Source organism: Lonchura striata, chromosome 1 (assembly GCF_046129695.1).
Source record: "Lonchura striata isolate bLonStr1 chromosome 1, bLonStr1.mat, whole genome shotgun sequence".
Classification (NCBI taxonomy): domain Eukaryota; kingdom Metazoa; phylum Chordata; class Aves; order Passeriformes; family Estrildidae; genus Lonchura; species Lonchura striata.
In genome coordinates this window covers 36,519,901-36,543,873 of record NC_134603.1, presented here as the reverse complement: position 1 = coordinate 36,543,873, position 23,973 = coordinate 36,519,901, and the positions used below count along the sequence as shown (strand labels likewise).

The window sequence follows — 23,973 nt, the reverse complement described above, 5'->3', positions numbered from 1 at the left end:
GTGGTACATAATTATCCCTCCTTTTCATTTTTCTATTTTTTAAAAGTCACCATTTTAATGAGAAATAAAGTCTGCAAGTTGTGTGATAATTAATCACTGAAAAACTGGATTATTTCATATATGCCTGACAAATGTTCTTCAGAAATAGTTAATTTCTCTAGGATGTACAAAACACTTCTTATAGAATTATAGAAGTTATTTTTCATGCTTATGCACACATTGAAAAAATACATAGGAAAAATTCTCCCAAGTGATGTAAATTAAAGCCATGATTTCTCTGAAATTTAGCAAAGAAGTTACTTATTGCAATAGCCATTTAGAAAGTGATTTACATAAATGTCATCTCTGATGTTGCTGATTATATAAGGATGCTACTGGTAACTTGAAAATATACCTGATTACTTGGGGATGGCATTTTTCATCACTTTGTGTTTGTGGATCTGAGAACACAAGTCTGCTGGCAACTCTTCACAGCCAATGTACTCATTCAGTCATTTGTCATCTAAAAGGAGTTGCACTTTATTTATTTACATGGAGATAAAGGACTTTTCAGTTGGTGTTTGATGTCAGAGCTGCTTTGCCTTTATTTCAAAGATTCCTGCTGGTACAGCAAAAGTTTTTTGTTAAAAGCAGGTATGTATTTTGCAGTTGATGCAGTGATCATCTTGTTTGCATCCACACAGAGTGTTATTTATGGGGTTTGTACAAAGTCTGATGACAGGCAACAGAGGGCAGGTTTTCCAGAGATTCCTTTTAAATGTAACTGTAAGGTCAAATTCTCATCCTGACTATAATTATAGGAAAGTTCCAGTACATCTGGAAAAGAGAGGAACTCCTCTTTTGGTTTTGCTTCACTACTGACCATCAAGAAAGAGGACATGTATAAGTCCTCAATGTGTATCTTTCCTATTTTATTCATTAAATTATTGGAGGATTTCGTTTTCATAGGGGTGCTATATAAGTTTGGGCCTCTTTACCAAGAGGTGCATGGTGATCACAAGTCAGCAAACTCGAGACTGTGGTACTCATCAGACTGGAGCGTATGAGATGTCTCCTGAAATTAACCAAGAACTCTTTGTTGTTGTTGTTTTATTCGGAAAATTGTTAAGATTTTGATCTTTTTTAATAAATCATAGGAGAAAGAAACCACATTTATTTCTGGTTTTGGTGTCAGCCTGGACTCCAATGAGAAATACACTACTGCACTGACAATATACACCACTTAAGCAATTTCATAGCTATGCATTTCAATTTCATACCCATGGGCTGGATTCAATAGACTAAACATAACCTTACATCATATCTTTCTTTCCACATATACATGAGAACTTTTCTCTGAACTGTTCTAGAAACTTGTATCTTTGCAAGAATAATTCAATTATCTTGGTGTAATTATTTTCTTAACATTTATTCTCCCAAGTCAAATTTTTCATGAGGACAAATACTGCTGGTATCATTATTATCTTAGGAAAATGTGACTTTTTGCAAGAGAGCAGAAATTCTGCCAGATTCATGTTTGTATTTATCCCTATGTGCATAAATAAGACTGGATGCTGTTCAGAGAAAACATGAATTTTTATTTGATTTGGTTTCACAGATATGTCTGACTATGTCTGAATGCACTAGAACTAATTTTTGACTATTGGACAACCTAACTTTGTTGACCCAGTTTGCTTTTAACTTATATAGGTGAAAAGAACTGCATCTCATTGGAAAAATTAATATTGTTTTCCTTTTTCATACAGCAAATTTCACTTTGGGAGTTTTTAGCTATAAATGATGAAAAGTTAGCAAAGTAAAATAGTGAATTATTGAATAATTTATTTCCATGCTGTTCTTAAAGAACTATTTGAGGGTTTTTTCATGTATTCCTCTTAGGTAGTACATTATTTGAAGTCCAGTTCTCTGGACTTGAGCAAACTGTCATTGATATTGCTTAACATTATCCAGAGCCCCCTGTTCACTGAGAAAATTGCTGACTCTCGGGCATGGGGTATTATTTGGGATTGTATTTTCACATATTACACAATTCTGTAGCTGGCATTAATTAAGTGCAGAATTCAGGCACTCTACTTGCAAGAGTAACTGCAACTATCAAAACAGGCACACTCACAAAATATTGGCTTCTGGAAGTTTTCAATATTTTTTTTTCATTTTTATGGAGATTAATGGTGTGATTTCTGTGCCTGGAAGCTGTACAAGAAGGAAATGTAGAAGCAACTTCCTTAAAGCATTAGAAGTGCTTTCTGGAGAAAATTGGAAAGCAGTATCTTTCCAAATTTGGTTTAAAACCTACATGAACTAGGTCTGCATAATGCTATACAGAAGAGAAGGTTAGGGATAAATCTAGTTTATTATAAGGCAAGGAGCAGAAAGGATTATGCACCCCTGAGGAAAGGTTCTTTTCAGTTTGATAAATGCAGCATAAGTTATTTGCTACAAAATGCCAAGCTATTCTGGAAGTACACTGATCATGTCTACTTTGGGATTGCAGGCTGCTTTCACATTTTGTAGTTTGGAAGAAATCAAATAATTATGAAATGGCTATTCTGTAGATACTGATAAATTGTGAGTATGCAAAAATCCTTTTTTTCCCCTAACACATGGTACAAATATAAATGTATATAAACCATTCCTTTCAGAAGCTCTTTCTGGGGAGATTTTAGAACCCTGAGATTTTGGGTTCTAAAATGTCTGATACACCAGGAGAAGTAAGGTATATATGGAAAGCAACAGGGATCAGGTTAGGTAAGAAAGGAATGGCAGTCCAATGCAACAGTATGAAAGAACTGGAGATTTGGTGTTGGACCAGCTCTAGACTAGAAATTGGGCATGTTTTGGTTGCTTCCACAGATGGATGGCCATCCTCTGATATCACATAATTTAAGATCTTTGCCCTTTCTGTGTGAAGGTGGATTCTCTTACAGATTATATGATATTTCCATGGGGTTTTTTTTCAGCATTTTATTCTCCTGGGAACAAATCAACCCAATCTTCAATGGTTACTATTGAAAGCAATGTGGATGGAGGGCTTGCAGCCTTGTTGGGTTGCCCAGCATGCTACTCTTCCTGTGCTCCCAGAGACCCTTTGACTTTCTTCTTAGGACCCCATTATACTCTTGTAAAGTCTCCAAGTGCAGTTTATTCACTTGAACATATTGTCCTGCTTTGGAGTACCTGGTACTTAAAATGTTTGTGTCTGTCCAGCTCCTCCAATGTGCCCTCAGAATAGCCTTTTCAGTTGCTTAATAATTTTCTTTCTCTTCCTCTTTATCCTCTATTTGTCAACATTTTTCAAAATCCAAAAATCTCATAAGAGCATTATTTATAGGCTGGAAATTGGATTCATTTTTCACCACTAAAATAAAAAAGATGGAAATGTCAACTTGGAATGAATTGGTTTATTAAAGGAAAATATTATTAATAAATGCTAATATAATTTATTGGTATGATTACTGCATTTAAAGAAAGCCAAGCTGTTGCCTGCTTCTTAAATTACTACATTTCAACTTTTCAACATGTTATTTTAAAATATGAAGTAGTCACCTTATTAAAAACCATCTTCCAGGACTTGAAAGCAACTTATACATATAAATGGATTTAGCCTCATCAGTGCTTCTAAATGATGAAAAAAAATGACATTTATTAAGTAAATGCATATAGTGCAGATCCTGTCTGCTGGATTTAAAGTCTTGATTTACATTTCAAAACACTTTGGAGGATTAATCACCTCAAACTAGTCTAGGCTGATTATGTGGGCTCCTTCTACCCTCAGCAGGAAGAAGGAGAGACATCCTCCAGAGTCCTGTCACACTACTTTTAAATACCTATTTGTAGGAACAGCCCTAGAGCCCTTTATAGGTACATCTCACTTTCCAGGAGGGATAGACAATTGGGTGAAATGAGGTATTAACTTTTTGACAGTACAGACCTACTGAAGATAGGCGAGATTGATCTCTGCTCCTGAGAGCCTATTCATTAGTTTCCTTTCAACAGCCTGCAAGAGAACTCCTACTCTGTGCCATTGAAATACTTTAGATAAGTGGTGAATGGGCTGCATGGTTCTACAAATTGGATTCACCTAATATGTAGTAAGAATTAGTAGAATTAAGCATAAGTTTAAACCAACGAACTGATAAGGAAAGACAAAATTCTCTTTTTGTCTCTCTTGCCTCCGAGATGCTTAAGATTCTTTGTCACTCTCCTTGCTATTAATTGACTCAGAAATTGTTATCCTCCATAAAAATCTTCCTCCACTTTTTTATTTGAGTGTAACAAGATTATTATCAAGGAAAAATATTGAAAGTTGGATCATCCTTCCATTTAAATACTAATTCAAACCTTTAAAAATGGATATTTGTTTGATATAGAGTAGTTGGAAAGCCAGAAATCAGATGGGACTGCTCTCCAGTAGCAATAGTAATTATTACTTGCATGCTGTTACAAAATTTGGTATCCTGGAGTCTACCTTCTAATTGGAGAAGGCTCAATTATGATATGAGATGATCATTTCTGTGACAAGTCATATCAGGAACAGTGCACACCTTACCCCCAGGTCACCAATTCAAATTGTTTTTTTCTGTCCTACCCAGTTTCATTGTTTGCACCTTCCTCTGAACTAAGTGCAACTTCTTTAACAAACAGTAACTCTTTTCATTCTTTCCACTTCCACAGTTCAAACTTCAGCAGTTAATAATCTCCTAGTCCTCAGTCTATACGATCAGCAGTCAGTTTTCCTTCAGCTGAGTAAAGAGATGTTGAACTTTTTTTCTTTCTTTGTCTTTGAACTAATGGTAGTTTTCTTTCCTTGGTTTTTTGTCTTTGTTTTTGCTATTTCTCTTTTGCCTGTCAAGAACTGGGTTTTTGTGCTTTTACAGTAACATAGACATTCAAGTGTCTTCTGTAAAACTTTAAGGAAATCAAAGTGAAACCTACATGGATGACTTATGGGCCATTTAGAGCACAGAACCAGCACATGGAAAGGTCTTAAACATATTAAAGAATAATTAACAAAAGATCTCAAACATAATTAAAGAATAATCCCATACTGTATGAACATGCTAAAGCTTTACTAGAGACCAAAGATAAATGAACGAAGAGACTGTGCTTGTCCTTGGGATCTCTTGAATAACCTTTTCAGCACATCTGAGCCCGTGACTGTCTCAAGATGTGCCCTGGTCTTTGGGGAACACACAAATCAGTGCCTTAATGGGAGTGCAGAACAAAGCAAATCCCATTGCCAATACAGAAATTATTTTCTACATAGAATGAATAGCTATGAGACAAAGCTGTCCGTGGCAGCATTTAGTGTTAGTCTGGGTTTTTTTAAGAAATTCTTTTAAGGTTATGAAGTGGGCTTTCACTGAACGGATTACTTTGGGAAGAGTCAGGGAAAGAGAAAGGACTGGAAGGTCTGTCCATGGAGACAGTGTCCCCTTTAGCCATATACAGAAAAGAGAGGCCACTCTCACACTGTGTTACACATATAGAAATAGACTTCTGCAAAACATAAAAATTCCTTCTGCAATAAAAAAGGATTTCCTTAAACATTCTGTGGGTTGTGAAAGAAACAATTTTGCCTGTTTTTTCTTTCTTACTAAGATTTTCTTTATCTCACTCTCCTCTGAAGGAAAAGGCAGAGCTGATTTTAGAGGGAAAAATTGACTGCAAGTGTCTTAGGAAACTCTAACTTTTTCACTTTTTTCAAACTTATGGAATTTAATTTAAGAACCTGTCAAAATAAAGCTAGTCAGCCTGTATAGATTGTATCTTTTTGTTCTTTGGCATTTTCATAGAAAAATACACCCTTGAATATTTGGTTCTTGTTTTGTCAGAAATGAGAGAAAACCTTAATATATGCTGTGATTCCTATTTGTTATCTGGAATAAATACAAATAATTAAATGAGGTCATGAAACTATTTACTTCAGCATTAATCTTTTGAACATTACATGGCTATAAATGCTGAGCAATAGTAATGGAGATATTCTAAAAATTAAATTCTATGGGAGAGAAAAGACCCCATATAGAGTTCTGTGTCCATCTCTAGGACCCCCAACATAACAAGGACTATGTAATAATCTATAATAATGTATAACCTGTTTGACTGAGTCCAGAGGAGGCCATGAAAATGCTCAGAGGTCTGAAGAACCTTGCCTGTGGAAGCATCCTGAAATACTTGAGGTTGTTCAGTCTGGATAAGGGAAGGTTCCAGGGATATCTTACACCAGCATTCCAGGACATAGAGGGGACTGCAAGAGAGCTGAGGAAGTACTTTTCACAAGTGCATAGAGCGACAGGACAAGGGGGAATGGCTTTAAACTGGAAGAGGGAAAATTTAGATACGATATTAGAAATAAATTCTTTACCAAGAGGATGGTGAGACTGAGCAACAGGTTTCCCAGGGAAGTTTTGGTTACCCCAGTCCTCGTAGTGTTCAAGGCCAGGTTGGATGGAGTTTAAGCAACCAGGTCTAATGAAAGGTGTCCTTACCATGACAGGAAGGGTGGAACCAGATGATTTTTTAAGGTTCCTTTCCACCTAAGAAACCAGATGATTTTTTTAAGGTTTTTTTCCATTTTATGATTCTATAAAATTGAATCTGATATTTTTAATACAGAAAAATTATCCAAAACATCAATATCAGAGGCAGTACTTTTTGTGTCTTGACCTTAATTATCACCTCCCTATTACAACTAAGCACAGAAACATAGGAAACATCTGAAAATATCTCAGAACTGAGATAACAAAAGAAAATATCTTGACTATTTTGGAGCTCTGTCTGTCATAGGGCTCTGTTTCTACTCTGCTCTTGGTATTGCAACTGGAATATTGGAAACTGGAAAGGGACCTACCTATGGCTTTTATAAAATATGTTGTTCTTGTTCTCACTGGCTAGCTGGATTTTTTTTTTTTTTTTTTTTTTAAGGATAAGTAGCAGGCACAATATTTGAAATGGAGAGAAGAAAAGCAGCCTACCCACTTGAGTGTAAGTGTAGCTTTTCTCACTGCATCTCCAGTGAGACCCACTTTCTGAAATATTGTGCCAGGACAGATGTAGGATCTGGGAAAATTTCCAGAGAAATCATTGTAAAATGAGATTCTCAGCATTAGCTGCTGTGTTTACCCTTTTTCCTCTCTTGAACTACCACTGGCAAGAGTGAAAACACTGGCTGATGGACTGAGAGCATAAACAACTCACAAAAGACCTCTGAGGCAAACATAGTCTTCCAGCACACTTTTACCCTTCCTTGGAAATCCATAGCCATTTTTAAAGAATAAGAAAACTCTTCCACTGCTATTGCACAAATTTGGGCAAACAGGCCACATGCTAGAAAACTGAAAATTTAGGCTTTTGCTGTAATGTCTGAGAGGTAATGCAGTGGGAGCAATTACGTGATTGCTGATGGTACTCATGGTATTTCCCTGCCTGGCTAATAGTGCTAATTTATTTTACATATTGTGCTTCTGGGAAAAAAAAATAATTTCTAAATTGAAGAGGGAGGTGTTAATGATGGTATTGCCTCCAGCTTTTTACTTGTGACATCTTACTGATGTTCCTGTCAGTACAGATGGTGTCTGTCAGGTGCCACCTATCTCACCTATTTGCAATATTAAGAGTGTAAAGAAAAACACAGAAAAGTGCATTATGTACAGGAGATTCCATGACAAATGATTACTTTGGCTGGTGAAATAGGGAGCTACAAAAAGATTGAACTGAACTAGTCTGACATGAAGATCTGGCAAAAGAGTAAGGCTTAATTAGAGCTACTTTCCCCTTTATTAGACAGCCAAAATGCACATAAAAACTGAACCTAAGCAATGGATAATATGCGGAGCTATGAAGACTTTGGTCAACATTCACATGATTTCAGACTTAGTAATTTATACAATTTACAAAACGAAATACTGAAATAGGAGACATGTTTGTGATATTTACAGTTTCCAAATTCCAAGTATTTTTTCTCAAAAAAAAAAAAAAAAAGTTAAAATATTCTGAATCCACTATAGTATTCTGAAAGCTGAAAGCAGAAAGATAGGACAACAGACTTCTCTGAACATGGCAGGGATTAAATATTTACAAGATCATATTGGGATCACTGTATCTTTCAGTTCAGTCACCTGTAATTATTAGTGGCAACAGACAATATTGTAAAATATGATGGCAGTAGTTATCTGACTGGAAGTCTAATGTGCAACATTAAACCTAATTCCCAGGAGATTTTTAAACTTTTAATAATCACTCTATGGCTATAAATGGCAATGACATTTATACCTAGAATATTGCAGCTGCAGAAACTAATTACCCAATTGATGCTGTCAGTATGCACAGCTGTTGGTATTCCTTATTCTTTTACTACTGGCTTTCCCAAACAAAATCCCATGCCTTATTTCTGTTCTTCCCTGACTGCTACATTCCCAACACCAAAATTGTTAGTGTGCAAAATGTTCTTTCCCTCATTCACTTCAGTGCAGGTGCATCCATGCCTTTAATTGCCCACTTTCTCTAGCAGAGAATCAGATTTAGTGGGAGAGGAAAGGAAATATCCTAGAGAGACAGTCTTTTTTTCCTGGAGATACTGTTCCATACTGCCACAGTCTCATGTCATGTTCTGTAGCAGTAATTTCCATGACTTTATAGTTTGTTTGGACTATGATAGGAAAGAAATTCTCTGATTGATTTAAAGAAGAATATTTTTTAACTACTGTGATTTTTAGGTAAGGGTTGTTTTCAATTATTCTTTACTTCTTTAGGTTTTAAAAAAACACAGAAAAAAAAGTGCTTCTAGTTTTTTGGTGCTTGGCAAAATTTAAGGGAGCAAAGATTGTTATAAAATAACCGTTCCAGAATGGCATCTGAGTTGGGAATGAGAAGGATCTGGAAGACAAGGACAAAGTTTCAATAGAGGACATGGAAAATTTAGACAGAGGTGGAAGCAAAAGTAATGCATTTGAAGGTAAACTTCAGCCCCAATGGAATTAACAGAGAAACATATGTTGGTTTCAGTAGACCAGCATTTCACTGGATGCGATTATTAATTTTTGCAGCTGTTCTCTGCACAAATCAAAATATGCAAAATAAACTGTATTATGAAAATAGAACAATAAAGAATGAATTGGTCATGTTTGCTGAATTAACAACTAGAACATGATATAAATCTAAAAAATATAATGACACAGAAGACCCAAATGGTTTCTTTAGGATAATACTTGTGGCTTGATGTAAAGTCATGGTGGGCAATCAAAAGAAATCATACTGAAAGTGAGTATTACAAGAGTTAAGCTGGAAACTCTCTTCTGATGACTTCCCTACTTCAAAAAGGTGTGCTTGCTGTTAAGTGGACTCAACAAGTCCTAAGCACCTCTGATTTCTTGCCTATATTCCCTCTTTTCTCATTCATCAGTTCCCCATGATCATGACAGTCCAGAAACCTGGTGGATTATTTTTAAGACTCTATAAAGACTTTGCTTTAAACTTCCCCAACCTACAGCTTCTTCATTTTCCTCATACCATGATTTTTTTTTTCACTTTCTCATTTAAATTGAAGTCATATACTCTTCAGAATAGTAAGTATTGTTTACAGGTTTGGGAGTGAGTTTCCTAGCTTCCTCTACTCTCTTCATTAGATCACTTGTTTGTAACTGATTGTCTATTCAGAGCCTTTCTTCTTTTTTTTTTTTTTTTTTTTCAACTATGTTTTCTTCAAAACTCTAGACTGGACTTCTGTTTCTTTTTCCATGTGTCTTAAAATATCAAAAAGGGAAATAGGAACTACCAATCCCTTTTGGTTGGGAATACATACAAAGAAGCTGAGACCTGAGAAGCTCCTTTGTAACTTTTCAATACAGCTTATCTAATAATTTTTGGGATTCTTTTTCAGCCCAGTCTTCAGACATTCTCTGTACCCATAAAACTCAATGGCAACATGCTCTTTGACTGCTTATCCTTATTGCAACAAACAAGGCCTGCCAGGAAGGTGTACTTCTCATGAACTTGGATCAACCACGAGCAGTTTTTAGGATTTGGAACCTCTCATCTGATACATCTGTATGTTTTGTTTCAGCTTTGCTTGGTATTACAGAATCTTCTACATCCAGCAGCCCTAGACATCCTGCCTGAATGCAGTATTCAGGAAAGCGTCAGCCTGTGCCTCTCCATGCCATTTGAGCAAGCTTTTTTTAAATTTTATTTTTATTTTTAATGGGTACGTAATGTGTATTGATAATTTGATAACAATTCACAATTCCTGGTGGCCATTCTCACAAAAAAAATAATAATTTAATTGCTTGAAAACATTCAATTTTAACATTGTTGAAACCCCAAAAATATGTAGTGTAAGTGGCTGTAGGAGCAGCAGAAGTAATTGTGCCTCATTTTATACTTGTGCATTGACATCAATCTCTCTTATGATTTCACAGTTATCAGAAAAAGACAAAGTTTCCCTAGGGTTCTTACTCTTTTCCTGGGTTCTTATGTTAATGAAATCTTGAGATTAAGTTAATATATATGAAATGTTTGCATAGCTGCTAAAATGCCCCAAAGGACAGAGAGGAAGAAACTGGTGTGTATTGAGATGCTGTGAATGTTCTTTCTTTAGGAAACCAAATGAAAACCAGATAGGGTGAGACTAAAAAGCATACCTGATTTTTTATACACCTGTGAATGTTGGCCATTCAAGACAAATAGGTCTAATACTTCCCACTAGGAATGTATTTCCGGAAACTTGACACACATCACTATCAGAATTTAGTATATTACTGGTGAAGCTGTTAGGTACAGATAAAATAGGCTTTCTAATTTCCTTAAAAAGTATCTGTAAGTACCATGTGCAGAAGAATTCTTCAGTCGTGCCTTCAGTGAATGGCCAGTTCTAATCTAGCCTGCAAATGAAATTTACTCTTATAGCTTACAGGCAGTAAGGGCTTGGGCTAAACAGCAATGCTACTACAAGAGTTAGGGGTTAAATTTATTTTAAATCAGCTATTAAAATGGTATGGTCACAACTGGTCATTATTATGCCTCTGAATTACAAAGCCTCCTCATCTTGTTATGGTTTATTCTCCATACTGTAGCACAATAAGAAAGGTGGTTAAAATGTCTTTATAACATTATTAATTGTTTCTGTGGTGGTGGAAGTCATGACAACTTAATCATAATAATTTAGCTGGAAAAGTACCTCTCTGTGATGAGGCTTTGGCTGCCACAGTGTGTGATTTACTTCTGTATGATTTCCTGATACTGTATTAATAGGAAATTTTTGTTCGGTAAGGATTTTGTAATATTTTTCATTCATGAGTTAGTCAAATACAGACATGGAGAGCTCTTAGAGATTAAAGATTGTCCAAAGAAGCATCTGTGACAGCATTTAAAGTGAGTGTAAGTAAACCTCTTTGTTTAGAGATGTTTCCTCCTTTTTGCTTTACTATGAGAACCTTGAAGAATTTATTTGACACATTCCTATATAAAGTTTGTCAGGTTTTATGGCTTTTATTTCTTGGAAAACAAATTGTTTGCTTTCTGAGAAATAAGGTGTTTTGTAGAAAGCGGGCCTATTCAGAGAAAAACTTTGAGACATATGGTCTTTTAATTACTGGGTTTTAGTACTTTTACTTTGGAAAAACATTTTCAGCTGAAAAATTGCTTCATTTCGAATGCATTTAAAATTCAACAGAACAATGTGAATATTCAAGGATTTTTTTTGGGTGGATTGGGGTGTTTTTTGATTTCAATATTTTACATTTTTATTTTCAGGTCATAAATCTTTACTGTATAGTATTCACTTTTCTTGTTGGAAAGGGAAAAACATCATAAACAACACTGTTTAAAAGGATTGCCAAGTTCCAATGTGTGGCTGTGTTTACCTTGTTTTCCAACTTGCAAAGCTAAGTACTGTCTCCCCACAACATTCTGCCAGCTGTGCAAACACCTGCCTGGTTACAGTGTATGAATGATTTAATGCTCTCTGTGTGTTTGCATGAGTAGTTGTATTTTTAAAAAAGGACATTTCAAGTAGGCAAAATCTATTTTGATGCCAAGGAGGAAAGTTCAATGGAGGGCAGTGAAGGTGTATCTGTTTCCTAGGTTGTGCCTTTGTAGCTGTGCTGTCATCTCCAATCCCTCTGGTTTTGTGGTGCGTGTGCTTCCCTGTCCCACATTTATGTTTAAAGGGATCCAATCCAAAGCTGTCAGAAGTCCTGAGGCTCTGCATTCCCAGTGGCTGATTGAACATATCACTGCTGTGCAATTCACTTTTAAAGCCAAGTGTGTGGGTGTCAAGACATGCAATATTTTAGATGTGAAGATATGAGTGATACCCAGAAGTATCAGGAGGGCTGGCATTTGGTGAGATTTTTCCATTGTGTTTCCTGATCCCTTTGTTGGACAATATCCAAATGCAAGACACTGAGGCATAATTTCTGGGCAGGGCTGATTTCTGTTCTTTCCTACAGACACCTTCACCTGAGCTGGCAGTGCTTTGATGCCCACAGCCTGTGCCCAGCCAGCAGACAATTAGAGCTGAGCCATCCTCTCTCATCCTCACAGCCCTCAGCAGAGCTTTAAGAAGCAAAACTCTCACACAGTCTGTGGCTCTGAGAAGAGGTAATTAGTGAAGGAGCAGCAATGGGAAAGTCTGCAAGGGCCAGGGAGCAATCAAGGCAGGAAACTTTCTCCCATCCTTCTTAATATCTCCACATCATTAGATTTCTCTTCTTTCTCCTAACTGATACTAACTAGATACTAATCAGCTTACAGAAAAAATGCCTGATATTGACAATATTTTGATTCTTTTTTTTCCTCAGGCAAACTGAAAATTCTTTATATATATATATATGTGTGTGTGTGTATGTATGTATATGTATATATGTTTGAGGAAAGTCTTTATATAGTAATTTTGTTTTCAGTAAATATGTAAATTGGTGTTAATATTATTTGTCCTTTTGCTGTTGTGTCCTCCTGCTGTCATTCACAAGTCTATCAGTCTATCTAAAAATTGTTCATCTTTCTTCTCTTTGTTAATATTATTTCAAAATTGATAGTGAAATCAATCAATAATTTCAAATATTAATATGGTCTTATATCTTTGTTCTGGTCTCATTTTGTTCTTCTTTATTAGAGAAGAATATACTAAAACTTGCATGATGTTTGCAGACAAGTCTGTGACGTTAAGGAGAGAATGGGTCATTAGGTTTCCCTGTGACTTTATGCATCTGTTAAAGTGACCAGATTTTTAGAACATCTGTTAAAGGATCATTAAGTAATCCACCTAGACTTGTTATAAACAGAAACTTTTATAGTTGCCTCTTGAATTAAAAATATTTCTGGGGATCATAGTCAACTGCTTTGATTAAAGTAGCTTCTGTGAGAAATTTCTTCATTACGAAAAAAAGGAAAAATTAGAAATTAGGCTTAGCACCTCACTGTTTTACTTTGACATGGAAAACTTGAAATTGTCCAAAAGTTACTGGGCACTGTCAAATACTTTTGATTAATCTTGTCAAAAGAATTTGAGAAATTTGATTATGATGATTATAGACTTACCCATAGAAAGGTGATGCCAGAGCAAAAAGGATCCTTGTTTCTGAAACAGTCCTCTTAAAACATGAAAATTCCTGAGAGAACAGGTAAAATCTCTTTTGTGTGAAAGTCTGTGAGACTTACTGTGGTTTGGAGGTGGATTAAGATGCAAATTAAATTAACTTGATTAAGATCAGGGGACAATGAAGTGCTGAAGTAGATTGGTAATGCTGCCTTCTTTGACTACAGTTGGCATTTGTTCATGGGAAAGCATTGTTTAGTCATTAATTTGTACAGCTAAATATGAATATACAAATACATGCATACTGAATATACATAAATAAAATAGACTATGCATATTTTTAGATATTTACATAAATGTATAAAATGTTTCAAGGAACCTAAAATATGGACTAATGCCTGTCGTAAATGTAAAATGAAAAATTAAATTAATTGTATTAACTGAGTTCTCCTGCTGCAGATTCTCTTTTCTGTAGTCATAGGTACTTCACTTCTGCTGGGAAAGGGAGGATTTCAAATTTCATCATCTGACCTAAAATTTTCTCTAGGAACTGTCTTTGCTGTTTAAAAAAAATGTTAGCAAATTCTTTTTGGAGACTGTCATTGCTTCAGCAAAATGCAAATGAAGCCTGTGATTAAAGGATTGCTGTGCTAAAGCCAAGGTCACTGTCAAACAGCACCACAAAAATTGAGGGACTGGCAAAAATATGATGACTTTTTATCACAGAGAAGAAATACAGAAACAAAAATGTTGCGAGAAAAAGTATTTTTCTGAGAGCATCTTGTGCTTCTTTGAAATGAATGCAAGTAAGAAAACAGACCCCTCAGAAGCTCAATAACTTCTGCTGCTTATTGCTTCTTGTTTCTTTTTGCATTCTGAGTCTTCAGAAGAGCTTCTGGTAGTGAGTACTCTCACTTCTTGGCAGTCTGTTGTGGCAGACAGCCTTATGCAATCAGCTGTATGGAGTTCATTCAAAAGATGGAGTGAATTAGCACATCTTTCTCATTGCCTTTTGTACACACTCTAAAAAAAAATTTGGATCTTTTTACAAAATTACCATGAATCATGGAGTTTGATTTATATATTAATATTCCTTAATGCCTCTTTTAAGCTATTAGGGTACACTTGGGTCATTACCTTTGTTTAAACATTGAAAAACAGTTGACTTTTCCCGATATCCTGATGTATCCATGATTGCCCAGGATGCGGGACTATGGTAGGTGATGTCCTAGCTAGCTGTAATCTGAATTTGTGAACTTCTAGACTCCAGGACCCAGCTTAAAGGAAACAGCAAACAGTGCAAATTACAGCACAGAGTGGAAGTGCCTAGCAGCAGAGCTCATGAGTTTTGAAGTTTTCCTATTCAGCTCACTTTTTCACAACAAGACAAACTTCTTATTGTAATTTCATGTCCCTGGGAACGAAGGCTTTAGCAAAAATGCTGAACATAACCAGAATTGTCATAAAACAAGAGCTGGCAATATCATGAGCAATTGCATTGCTTTGAGCAAGAACACAACAGCAGTTGCTTAAACTGGCCTATTAATCTTTAAAAGTGTTCCTGGGTGCAGGTAGGAGCTTTCTGGTTAGTCTTAAAACAGGGAGTTATTTTTCTTGTCAGAAACTTTAATATTCAAGGGAGTTTTTAAGAGTCTTTTTATGGTGCATTTTAGTGTCATCAGAGTCTGGGACAAACCTTTAAATTTAGGACCCAGGCTCTCATGTGTTTCTTTCCAGCATAGAATTTTTCTCTTTGCACAGCAAGAGATGTTATTGTATTCTTATAGTCAAGATGGACAGACAAATATAGAACCCAAAAGAAAAGAAGGCAAATATTAAAATTAACTGTAATGTGGCTACAACATTATATTCTTAATCATGCCTTTATCCCCATGCTTTGTCTTTGTTCACAACCACTGTGAACAAAATAATGTTATTTGGATAATAACAAAGTTAAATCCTGTTTTGACTAGAGGCTACATTGCATCTGTTCCTCATATAGGATTATGTGGGGTTTTGGCACAAACTGTCCTCTATTTCCATGCATTTTATAGTGACATTAAAACTAAAAGTCCATGCAGAGTTTGTAATATTTGGGTGTCCAAATATTACAAACTCTGACATAGTGCTATAAAGGATTAGTACTTTTAGCATGACCAACCCAGGACAGACCTCTCCATTTTAAGTGTAGAAAAATCCAGCTCCCACCAACACTGCAAGAGTCTTCTCCATTTCTTTAAGTAGTGTATTTGTTGAATGTTTAGAGCCTGTAAACATGGCGAAGTACTCAGGCACATGAGTCTGATCCTGTCTGCTTTAATGAGAAATATTAAATAAGAAAAATTAATAAGAATAATTTAATAAAAAATATTGTAAATATTATGAAATAGTATAGGAAAGAGTTTGCTATAAAGGTTGTGGCAGCTTATTTTTGAGGCATCAAGTTTTAATTTTGTGATATTTCAAATGTATGAATGACTCCATAGGGATCTCAGCAATTTTGCTCAAAAACAGCAGCAACAACAAAAAAGTTTAAATGTTCTTGCTGAGCTTTGAAATTGTTTTATGTTATAAACTAATTTTTCAAATGCTTATAGTTTATAAACCTTTTGGACAGAATTTTTATGGCACATAATTGTAATGTTTTCCCATTTCTGTACGCTAAGATGTTTCAACCTTTTTTAACCTTTCCCATCTCTCTGGCTTAAGGTGTTTTCCTACATCATTGGTATAGGTGGTTGTACATGGCTTGCCAAAGATGTTTCTAATTCTTCACTGTGTTACATTTCAGTCCTTCCTTGCTTCTTCATTTCAGCCCAAATCAGGTATGGCTTGAGTGAGGGACACACTAATCTGCACAAACCCTTGGCTTTATACAAACCTTGTCATATTCTCAGCCTTCAAAACTCAAGGCAGTACTCAGAGTTTGGCATCACTCCAAGTCTGTGTTCTGTCATAGCTCTGGGTCATCAGAGGTAATAGGTGAGAGCAATTTTCAAACTAAGTGCTCAGCTTAATCACATTTCCACTGGAGCACTACAGCTTTTCTGAGCAGCTGTGACTTCTTTGTGTTCATGTTGAATTTCCTATGACAAGTGGTAGGTAAGACTCATATTGATCCAACTGCCCCATCTCAGCTGCTTTTTCCTTGTGTGCTGAAGCTTTCTCCTGCCATACTCTGTTACCTCTCTGGGCTGTTTCTCAGACAGACTGCCACAAAAGGGAGGTTGAACAAGGAAATGACATGGAGCTGGTATTTGAACAGAGATCTGATTATTGCCAAAGATCAGAGCTCATCTTCAGGGGCAACAAGTTTCAAAAAGAGCCCCTTGCTAGTTCTCATAATTTCTTCTTGCAACTGATACTAAGACTGCATGAAGAAGACAGCAGTATGCTTCTCTTGTTGACTTCTTGCCTTCTGACTTCCTAAAGACATTCCACTGCATTCCACTTTTCTAGTAAGTTTGGTAAATCTAATTTTAAAACTGTTTGCTTTGCGAAAGAGTATACAGATCCCTGAGCATGTAGCAAATAAAACCATGAAAGGAAACCATTTTTATAGCATAGGTAGATCATCTGCCTAATTTCCAAATAAATTTCCAAAATTATTGTGTTCACTTAAAAAAATAAAATAAAATCTGGCAACACTCTCCATAGCCGAATGAATAATAGTAAAAGAAGGAGAAGCCAGTACTTGGTAACCTTAACTCATACATTTTTTTTGGGGAGGTTGTAGATGTGGAGGGTAGCCTGTCAGCAAATGAATAAAAACTATTGTAGTGTAGATAGATTTGAAAAAAAATAATTATGCTTAATATAGAAATCTTTCCCTTTAGTCATGGTCTGATGCCATGATTACAGTCTGTGAACTTCTAATCTCTGTCAGTGGAAACTATGAGCCTCTAATCACACCACCAAAAATTACTTTGCCTCTGTACCTCGTTTAACCATTCTCAGCCCATGATGCTGGGGTTACCTCATTGTCTATGTCCGAAGATTTTCATCCTGTGAACTTTCTCTTTTAGTGGTAATTAATTTAGGTGTATCACATGATTGCTCTGGTTTAGTGTGCTCTGCTAAGCACAGAAATGAATTTGCTATGTCTTGTCTGACATCCAGTTCAGATGGATGAATAGTCCCAGTAGAGTCAACCCTTAAGCTTCAATTTAAGAATGCTCTTCATGTCATTTATTCTCCAGAGTGCACAGGATAAGGTGAAGCTGCTGATTGTGTTATATCTTGAGCAGCTTGGAATCAGCATGGTTCATTGTCCCATTAGCAGTTGAGAGGGTTACCACAATTATTAAGTGGGCTACCTTCAACCTCTAGCTCATGGAATAGGTAAAAGTCATCAGTGTAACACTGAGGTAAGAATTTAAATTAAAAAACAATGGGAAAAGATAGTAGTCAATATTCAAAAATTGTTATCCCAATAAAGACAATGTGAGAGCTGGTAATGCAAAATTCCCCATTTGGAAATGGGAAATGGCCTCAGTCTTCTTCAGTATTGTCTGCCCAGGCCTTCAGAACTGTTTGTTCAGCAGTACACTCCTCCTTCAGTGAGAGGAGATTAAATGTAACTGGTCACACACAGAGTAAGCTGGAAGCAGAACCTGATGTTTCAAGCAAAAGCAGGGTGGAAAAGTAAGGTGATGCTGCCAGAGGGAGTCTTTGTCTAATAGCTGATGGTCATATTTCCAAGTACTTGCACAATTAGAGTGGATTTCATTAATGCTGAGACACATCATTTATATCTAATGAGAATTAATGTCTCCTTGAGATTAGATAATAAGGAATGTGTGTGTCCCTTGTCCCTGCCAACAACCCTTCATCTTAATTACAAATATAATTTGGTCTAGGGAATTTCAAAGAAATGTACTATTCCTTTTCTAGCATTATGCATATAAACTTTTATTACCTGTTGAACAGGTGTTTGAAAATCTTTTCTCCTCACTGCTTAAACAAAATATGTGTAGCAAGTCAGAATAGAGCATCCTTGTTACACTTAGGAAATGGAATGGAAATATTTAATGTCTCAGCCTAATGTCTATTCATAATAAACAATATAGTATGTATCAATAAAATAAGAAGTGTTGGGAAGGGCTAGGTACCATACAAGCAACATACAGTCAAAATCTCTAACATTATGTTTTGCCAGGCTTTTCTGCTCCTTCACTTGTCTATAAAATTTCAAGTGCTGACTGCTGTTTTCTGAAGAAAAAAGGGGATTTTCCTCCATTCTGCTCAAAGCACTGTTTTGTTATACTTTTCCTAAGAGTGTATTTTTAAATACTAATAAAGGAATGAAAGAAATAGAAAATAACATGTCATAAAGCAGAAGAATACAATGATAGAACAAACAGCTGTGTTGGTAATCATGTTGAGTATAATATTTGTTTGTTATGCAAGGCAATCTTGGTGCATTGGGTTTTCTCCTTGGAGTTTCAGTGCATTCTTTTTGTATTCCTTAAAAGTAGCGAATTTAGGTAGTCCAAATTTCTTATTAATTTTTTTGTGTTGTTGTTATAGACATTGTGTGTAAACTTTACACAAATAAATGAAAGGAACATCATCTGTAGTTTTAAAATAAACCATCTTATACTATGATTTGTTAATTTTTACCTAGATTCACCACCTAAAAATTGAATCCAAAAAAATCACAGAATTATTTGGATTAGAAGGCACCTTCAAATATCGTCTAGACCAGCCTCCCTGCTATTGGCAGGGACATCTTTCACTAGATCAGGTTTCCCAAAGCCCTGCCCAATAGAAAATGTCTGCTTGAAACCAAATGTAGAATTTAAGCAGACATAAAAAAATTAAACATTATCCCCAAGCACTAAGAAACAGCATTACTCAGATTCACAGGGATTACATCTCACCTTAAAAGGATGTATCTGCCATAGCAATGATTTCCAATAATAATCAAAATTAATCCTTGGTCTGACAGCCGACACAAATCCCATATATAGTTTAAAGGCTTAAAATGCTGTAGACAGGTAAGTGGGACTCTACATCAGTAAAGTATGATTATGGGACTGATCCTATACCCAGGAACAGACTTCTTACCACAGACTGGAGTATTGCCTTAATGCTGACTAAAGATGGGAGGAGTAGGAGATGGAACTTCTCTTCCCTGTGTCACTTCCCCAAGCCTCACAATCTTACTGGAAGACCTGTAGTCTGTGTTCTGCCCCTCTCTGTTCTTGGTGTCTATCTGAGTGGTTATTAGCTGAAGAAGTATATTTTATGTGCTGATGTATGGTATTAAATTCAAGATGTATGCTCAGAAGAGAGCAATTTTTCATCTATGATTGAAATTTCAACTTTTGAATGAATCCCAGCTGGGTTAGTTAGAAGGACAACTTGGTTTCTCTTGTACAGAGCCTGAAATGTGAGTCTCTTGCTTTGAAGCAGCAGCATTTTTTCCTAAGAAAGAAGCATTTGAATTGTCACTGATGATTAAACATTTTATACAATTTTTTTTAATATGAAAAATTAGAACATAATAAATGATTTATTGAAAAACTTTAGGCATCTGCTTGTACTTTCTGAAAATTCTTAACTTTCATTTAACGTAGAACTGAAAATAAGCTACTTGGGCAGCAGCTTTTCCAGCATGCTCAGAGTTTCCAAGATGTGAATTTACTAATACCAAAACACTCTCAGGAGTTCACTGATGTTTTAAACCTGTTCATCCCAGCAAAGAGTCTTTGAATTTTCTATGGTTCTGTAAATTACTATAAAGATACAAGTTAATAATTTTTTTAATGCTTGTTGCATTTGACTCACTTTATGGATTAAGAATCTTAAAGTAGTCAGAGAGAAGTGTTTCAGCTGCTAAAAAAAATAAAAATTGATTTTTCCTGTTGTCAGGCTTTCTTTTATTGATTAACAGCTTAACATTTATCAGCTCAAAAGGCTTATGGCTGCCATTTTGGCAAGTGATATCTCAGAGGTCAAGCAAATGCACCAAGTGGTTTGTTTGCATTTTTAAAACTGATCCTTGTTGGGCCATCATTATCTGCTTTTACCTGCTTTGAGAGCTCAAGATGTAATACACAAATTGAAAAGGAATTATGAAAATTTCCTCCTCTACTTTATTCAGAATGTCTGAATTTCTTTTTTTTTTAAAGGTAGCAAGTGCTGTGTAACTCTTTGGGGGGTTTTTTGGGGTTTGGTGTTTTTTTTCCTTCTTACCTGAATCATCAGGAGCCTTGAACATGAATAAGACCATCAAGTTGGCAATTTTGTTTAATCACGTCAAGAGCAATACATAACAGTATTCCAGAAATGAAAGTTTTTATTTATAAGGGGGTAAATTGTACTATTCATATGCCAAAATCTTACATTTTACATGTGTTGGCAAAATTGTTCTATTTCCCTATGAGATTTTGTCATTGGCTGTGAACCAGCCAAGTATGAATATCCAACAGACTATAACTGTAAAAAAAATAAAGACTAAAACCAATAAAGGATAAATAAACCTTCAAGAGCAAAGAAATCTGGACACCAACACCATGGACTTCACAACTTTTTCCCACTGTTGTGATAACAAAGTGTTACCTCACATTATTTGATCCACACTAACCCACCAATCCATATTCCTTCTCAGCAAAGGGCTTCTGAGCTAGGTTAGACTGAATATGTGTGTGCTGCTTGACAACTGGCATTTCTGTGAGTTGACAATTTTTAAAAGCACTTGATAACACTGTGCAATCTCTGGCATTGTTGTACAAGGTATGCCCTGGATGTTTCCTGTGATTCTATATTTATGATTATATTTTCATTAAACTGAGTTGTCTGTCAGCTTCTTATTTCACAAGCTGTTTTCATGTTGCAGCTGAAAGTTTTCTAAACCAGTATCAAGGATTGACATGCAAAGTCAAAAGATGAATGCCTCATCAACTCAAAATAATGCATTTGGAAATCTAGCAACTCTGTATTTAAAGGGTAGAGAAGTGGTGGAGAAAAAACATGCAGATCACAAAGGCAGATTTCTTACTGATAACTAGGATATAGTTAGGATGGCAGGATTTAATTCCCATGTTAATTTTCAGGTGTAGCCAGAATAAAGGCAATCAATGAAGAGAAATAGCAACCACTTCTGCAACTGGAATTTGGGCTGAATTTCCCTTTGGTCAGGTTGGAAGTATATGGGCACAGACAGAGCATATTTGTGGAATGCAAAGGGTGAATTGGTGTCACGGCAGTGCTCACAAACTGTCACGTGTGGAAGCCAGGGGTATTTTGTGGGCATATGGCTGAGAATTTTGCAGACATTTTTTACTTGGAGTTCAGAATGCAAAGCATGGGAATATAAATCTGAATTAATTGTTTCAAGTATCAGTATAACTCAACTCTCATTTATTTCCAGTGAGGAGGCTGGGGTGTTTTTTGCATTTAAATGGCATTCATTCGACTTCAATATATTTTTTTTTTTAATACATGACCTGAAGAACCAAATATTTTGTTAATTCAAATGAATTTTCTTGTTTGTACTTAATAGGTAAGCTCTTAGAAAATCTTTAGTACATTAGTAGGTTTACCACTTCCATTGCTCCAAGTGGAAGTGGTATGATGCTTACTAAAATGCACAGACATTATATATCCTGTGTGGGTTAGACTGCAACCAGTACTCATCTGGGTAGGTTTAATGTCTGATCTGGAAGGTGATTTGAGTGAAGAGAACTTACTGCTTTTATTTTAAACCCAGATCTGTTCACAAATGTATGTTCCTCCACTAAGCTGCAAATCTTGTAATCTGGGTGAGGGGCAGAGGGAAGAAAAGAGAGCAGGGTTCTTGGCTGGGGACGTTTGAATCTGATGATGGAAATCATCAAATATTATGTAAATTTGATTTAGTTAAGTGACATTCTAATCAAATAACATTAAAATTGCTTTTCAGACTGTATGTCCAAGGGAACATGTATTTATACAGTACCTGGTATGATGGTTCTTATGCCAGGCAGAAGTTCCTGTGCACAACTACAGAATAATCAATGCATGTTTGCCATTTCCTCTCTCCACTTTAACATTCTACTTTCATTAGAAACTACTGGGTTTAGGATTAAGGATAATTATCTCATTGCCTTTATCTTTTATTTCCCTTTTCTTTATCTTAAAAACAGAAAGTCAAATATGCTCACACCTTTCCCCTCCCTCTTCTAGGAAACGGATCTCATGACCTTTAACATCTCAATGCACCGCTCGTGGTGGCGGGAGCACGGGCCTGGCTGCATACGAAGGGTGGTGCGTCCTTCTTCCCCTGGCATCCTAGAGGATTACTCCTACGTCTCTGTGACAGGCTGCATCATTGATTTCCAGTACCTAGAAGTCATTCACAGCGCTATCCAAATACTCCTCTCCGTAAGCTCACGGTTCTTCTCGTACTGGGATTCCATTGGTCCTTTCACACACACCCTGCTGTTGTTGCATGTCCTGAAAAGGGGATGTAGCTGATGAAAAGTGGTTGATGGATGGCTGCAAAGACTTTTAATTGTGTTACACAATTAGATTATTAATAATATTTAATTCATAATTAATTATTATTAATAATATTAAATTATATTATTTAAATGTGCACTGTTCTTTTCTTTCCTTATATTTCTTCAAGCTCTGTACAGGCATAGTACCCATTCGGGCCATAGCTGGGATAGGTGGAAATTAACTTGAGTCCTTGGCTCTCATTCATTTAGATGTCGCACAAATCAAAACAGATTTGTCCAAAATTAATTTACCTAAACCCTTCTGAAGTTCACAATCAATGACACCATTTTTTAGCCCTGATTGTAAATATATTTTACATGATACATAGCTAAGTTTCTTCCTATACTCAGCTATGGATTAATACTTGAGAAAGGTCAGAAAAATATTAGGAATTAAAGTATGTGTTCATATTTAGCCATGTTATTTTTTCTCTCCTTGAACTCTGCATTATCAGAACACTTTATCTCCATTGTCCACATTTGTTACAACACCAATCAAAAATGCAATTACAAGAAGTTGTTGCAATAGCCTGCAGTGCAGGGAAGTGCTGGGATTCAATGAGTTGCTTTGGGAGAGACAACCCAGTCTTGGCCACAGTTTTTCCTCTTGGCTGCTTCAGCTTGTGATTAACAGGTTGTTTGGCATGAGCTGTGTGTGATCTCCTAGAAGTGATAGCTCTTTCTCTTCATAGCTGTGTGTAGTGCACTGCAACTGGCTGACTCTACATGGTTGCACACAGGATTGACCACCCACCCCAGATATTTTGAGAACATAAATGCTCGTGACTTGTGGCCCTAACTATGGCCACCAGGTCCTGTTAGACAGTGGGAGAAGAGCTGCAGTCTGCAGTCCACACGTGCTAGTGAGGTGAGCTACCTGGTCTGAGCAGCCAGAAGGGATGCACATTTCTGGTCTGTTCAGTATTTCAAGCTGTTTCAATATAAATC

The 23,973-nt window shown here is 36.0% G+C and overlaps 1 protein-coding gene across 3 annotated transcripts in view; it reads left to right on the top strand.

Annotated features, from left to right (window-relative positions):
* The window catches only part of NKAIN3 (sodium/potassium transporting ATPase interacting 3), a 334,441-nt gene that overhangs the window by 221,301 nt on the left and 89,167 nt on the right, over positions 1 to 23,973 (top strand). For all 3 annotated transcript variants that reach the window (XM_021555630.3, XM_021555632.2, XM_021555631.2), the window contains exon 4: positions 22,709 to 22,906. In XM_021555630.3, coding sequence (XP_021411305.1) covers positions 22,709 to 22,906 — 198 coding nt within the window. The remainder of the gene's footprint in view (positions 1 to 22,708; positions 22,907 to 23,973) is intronic.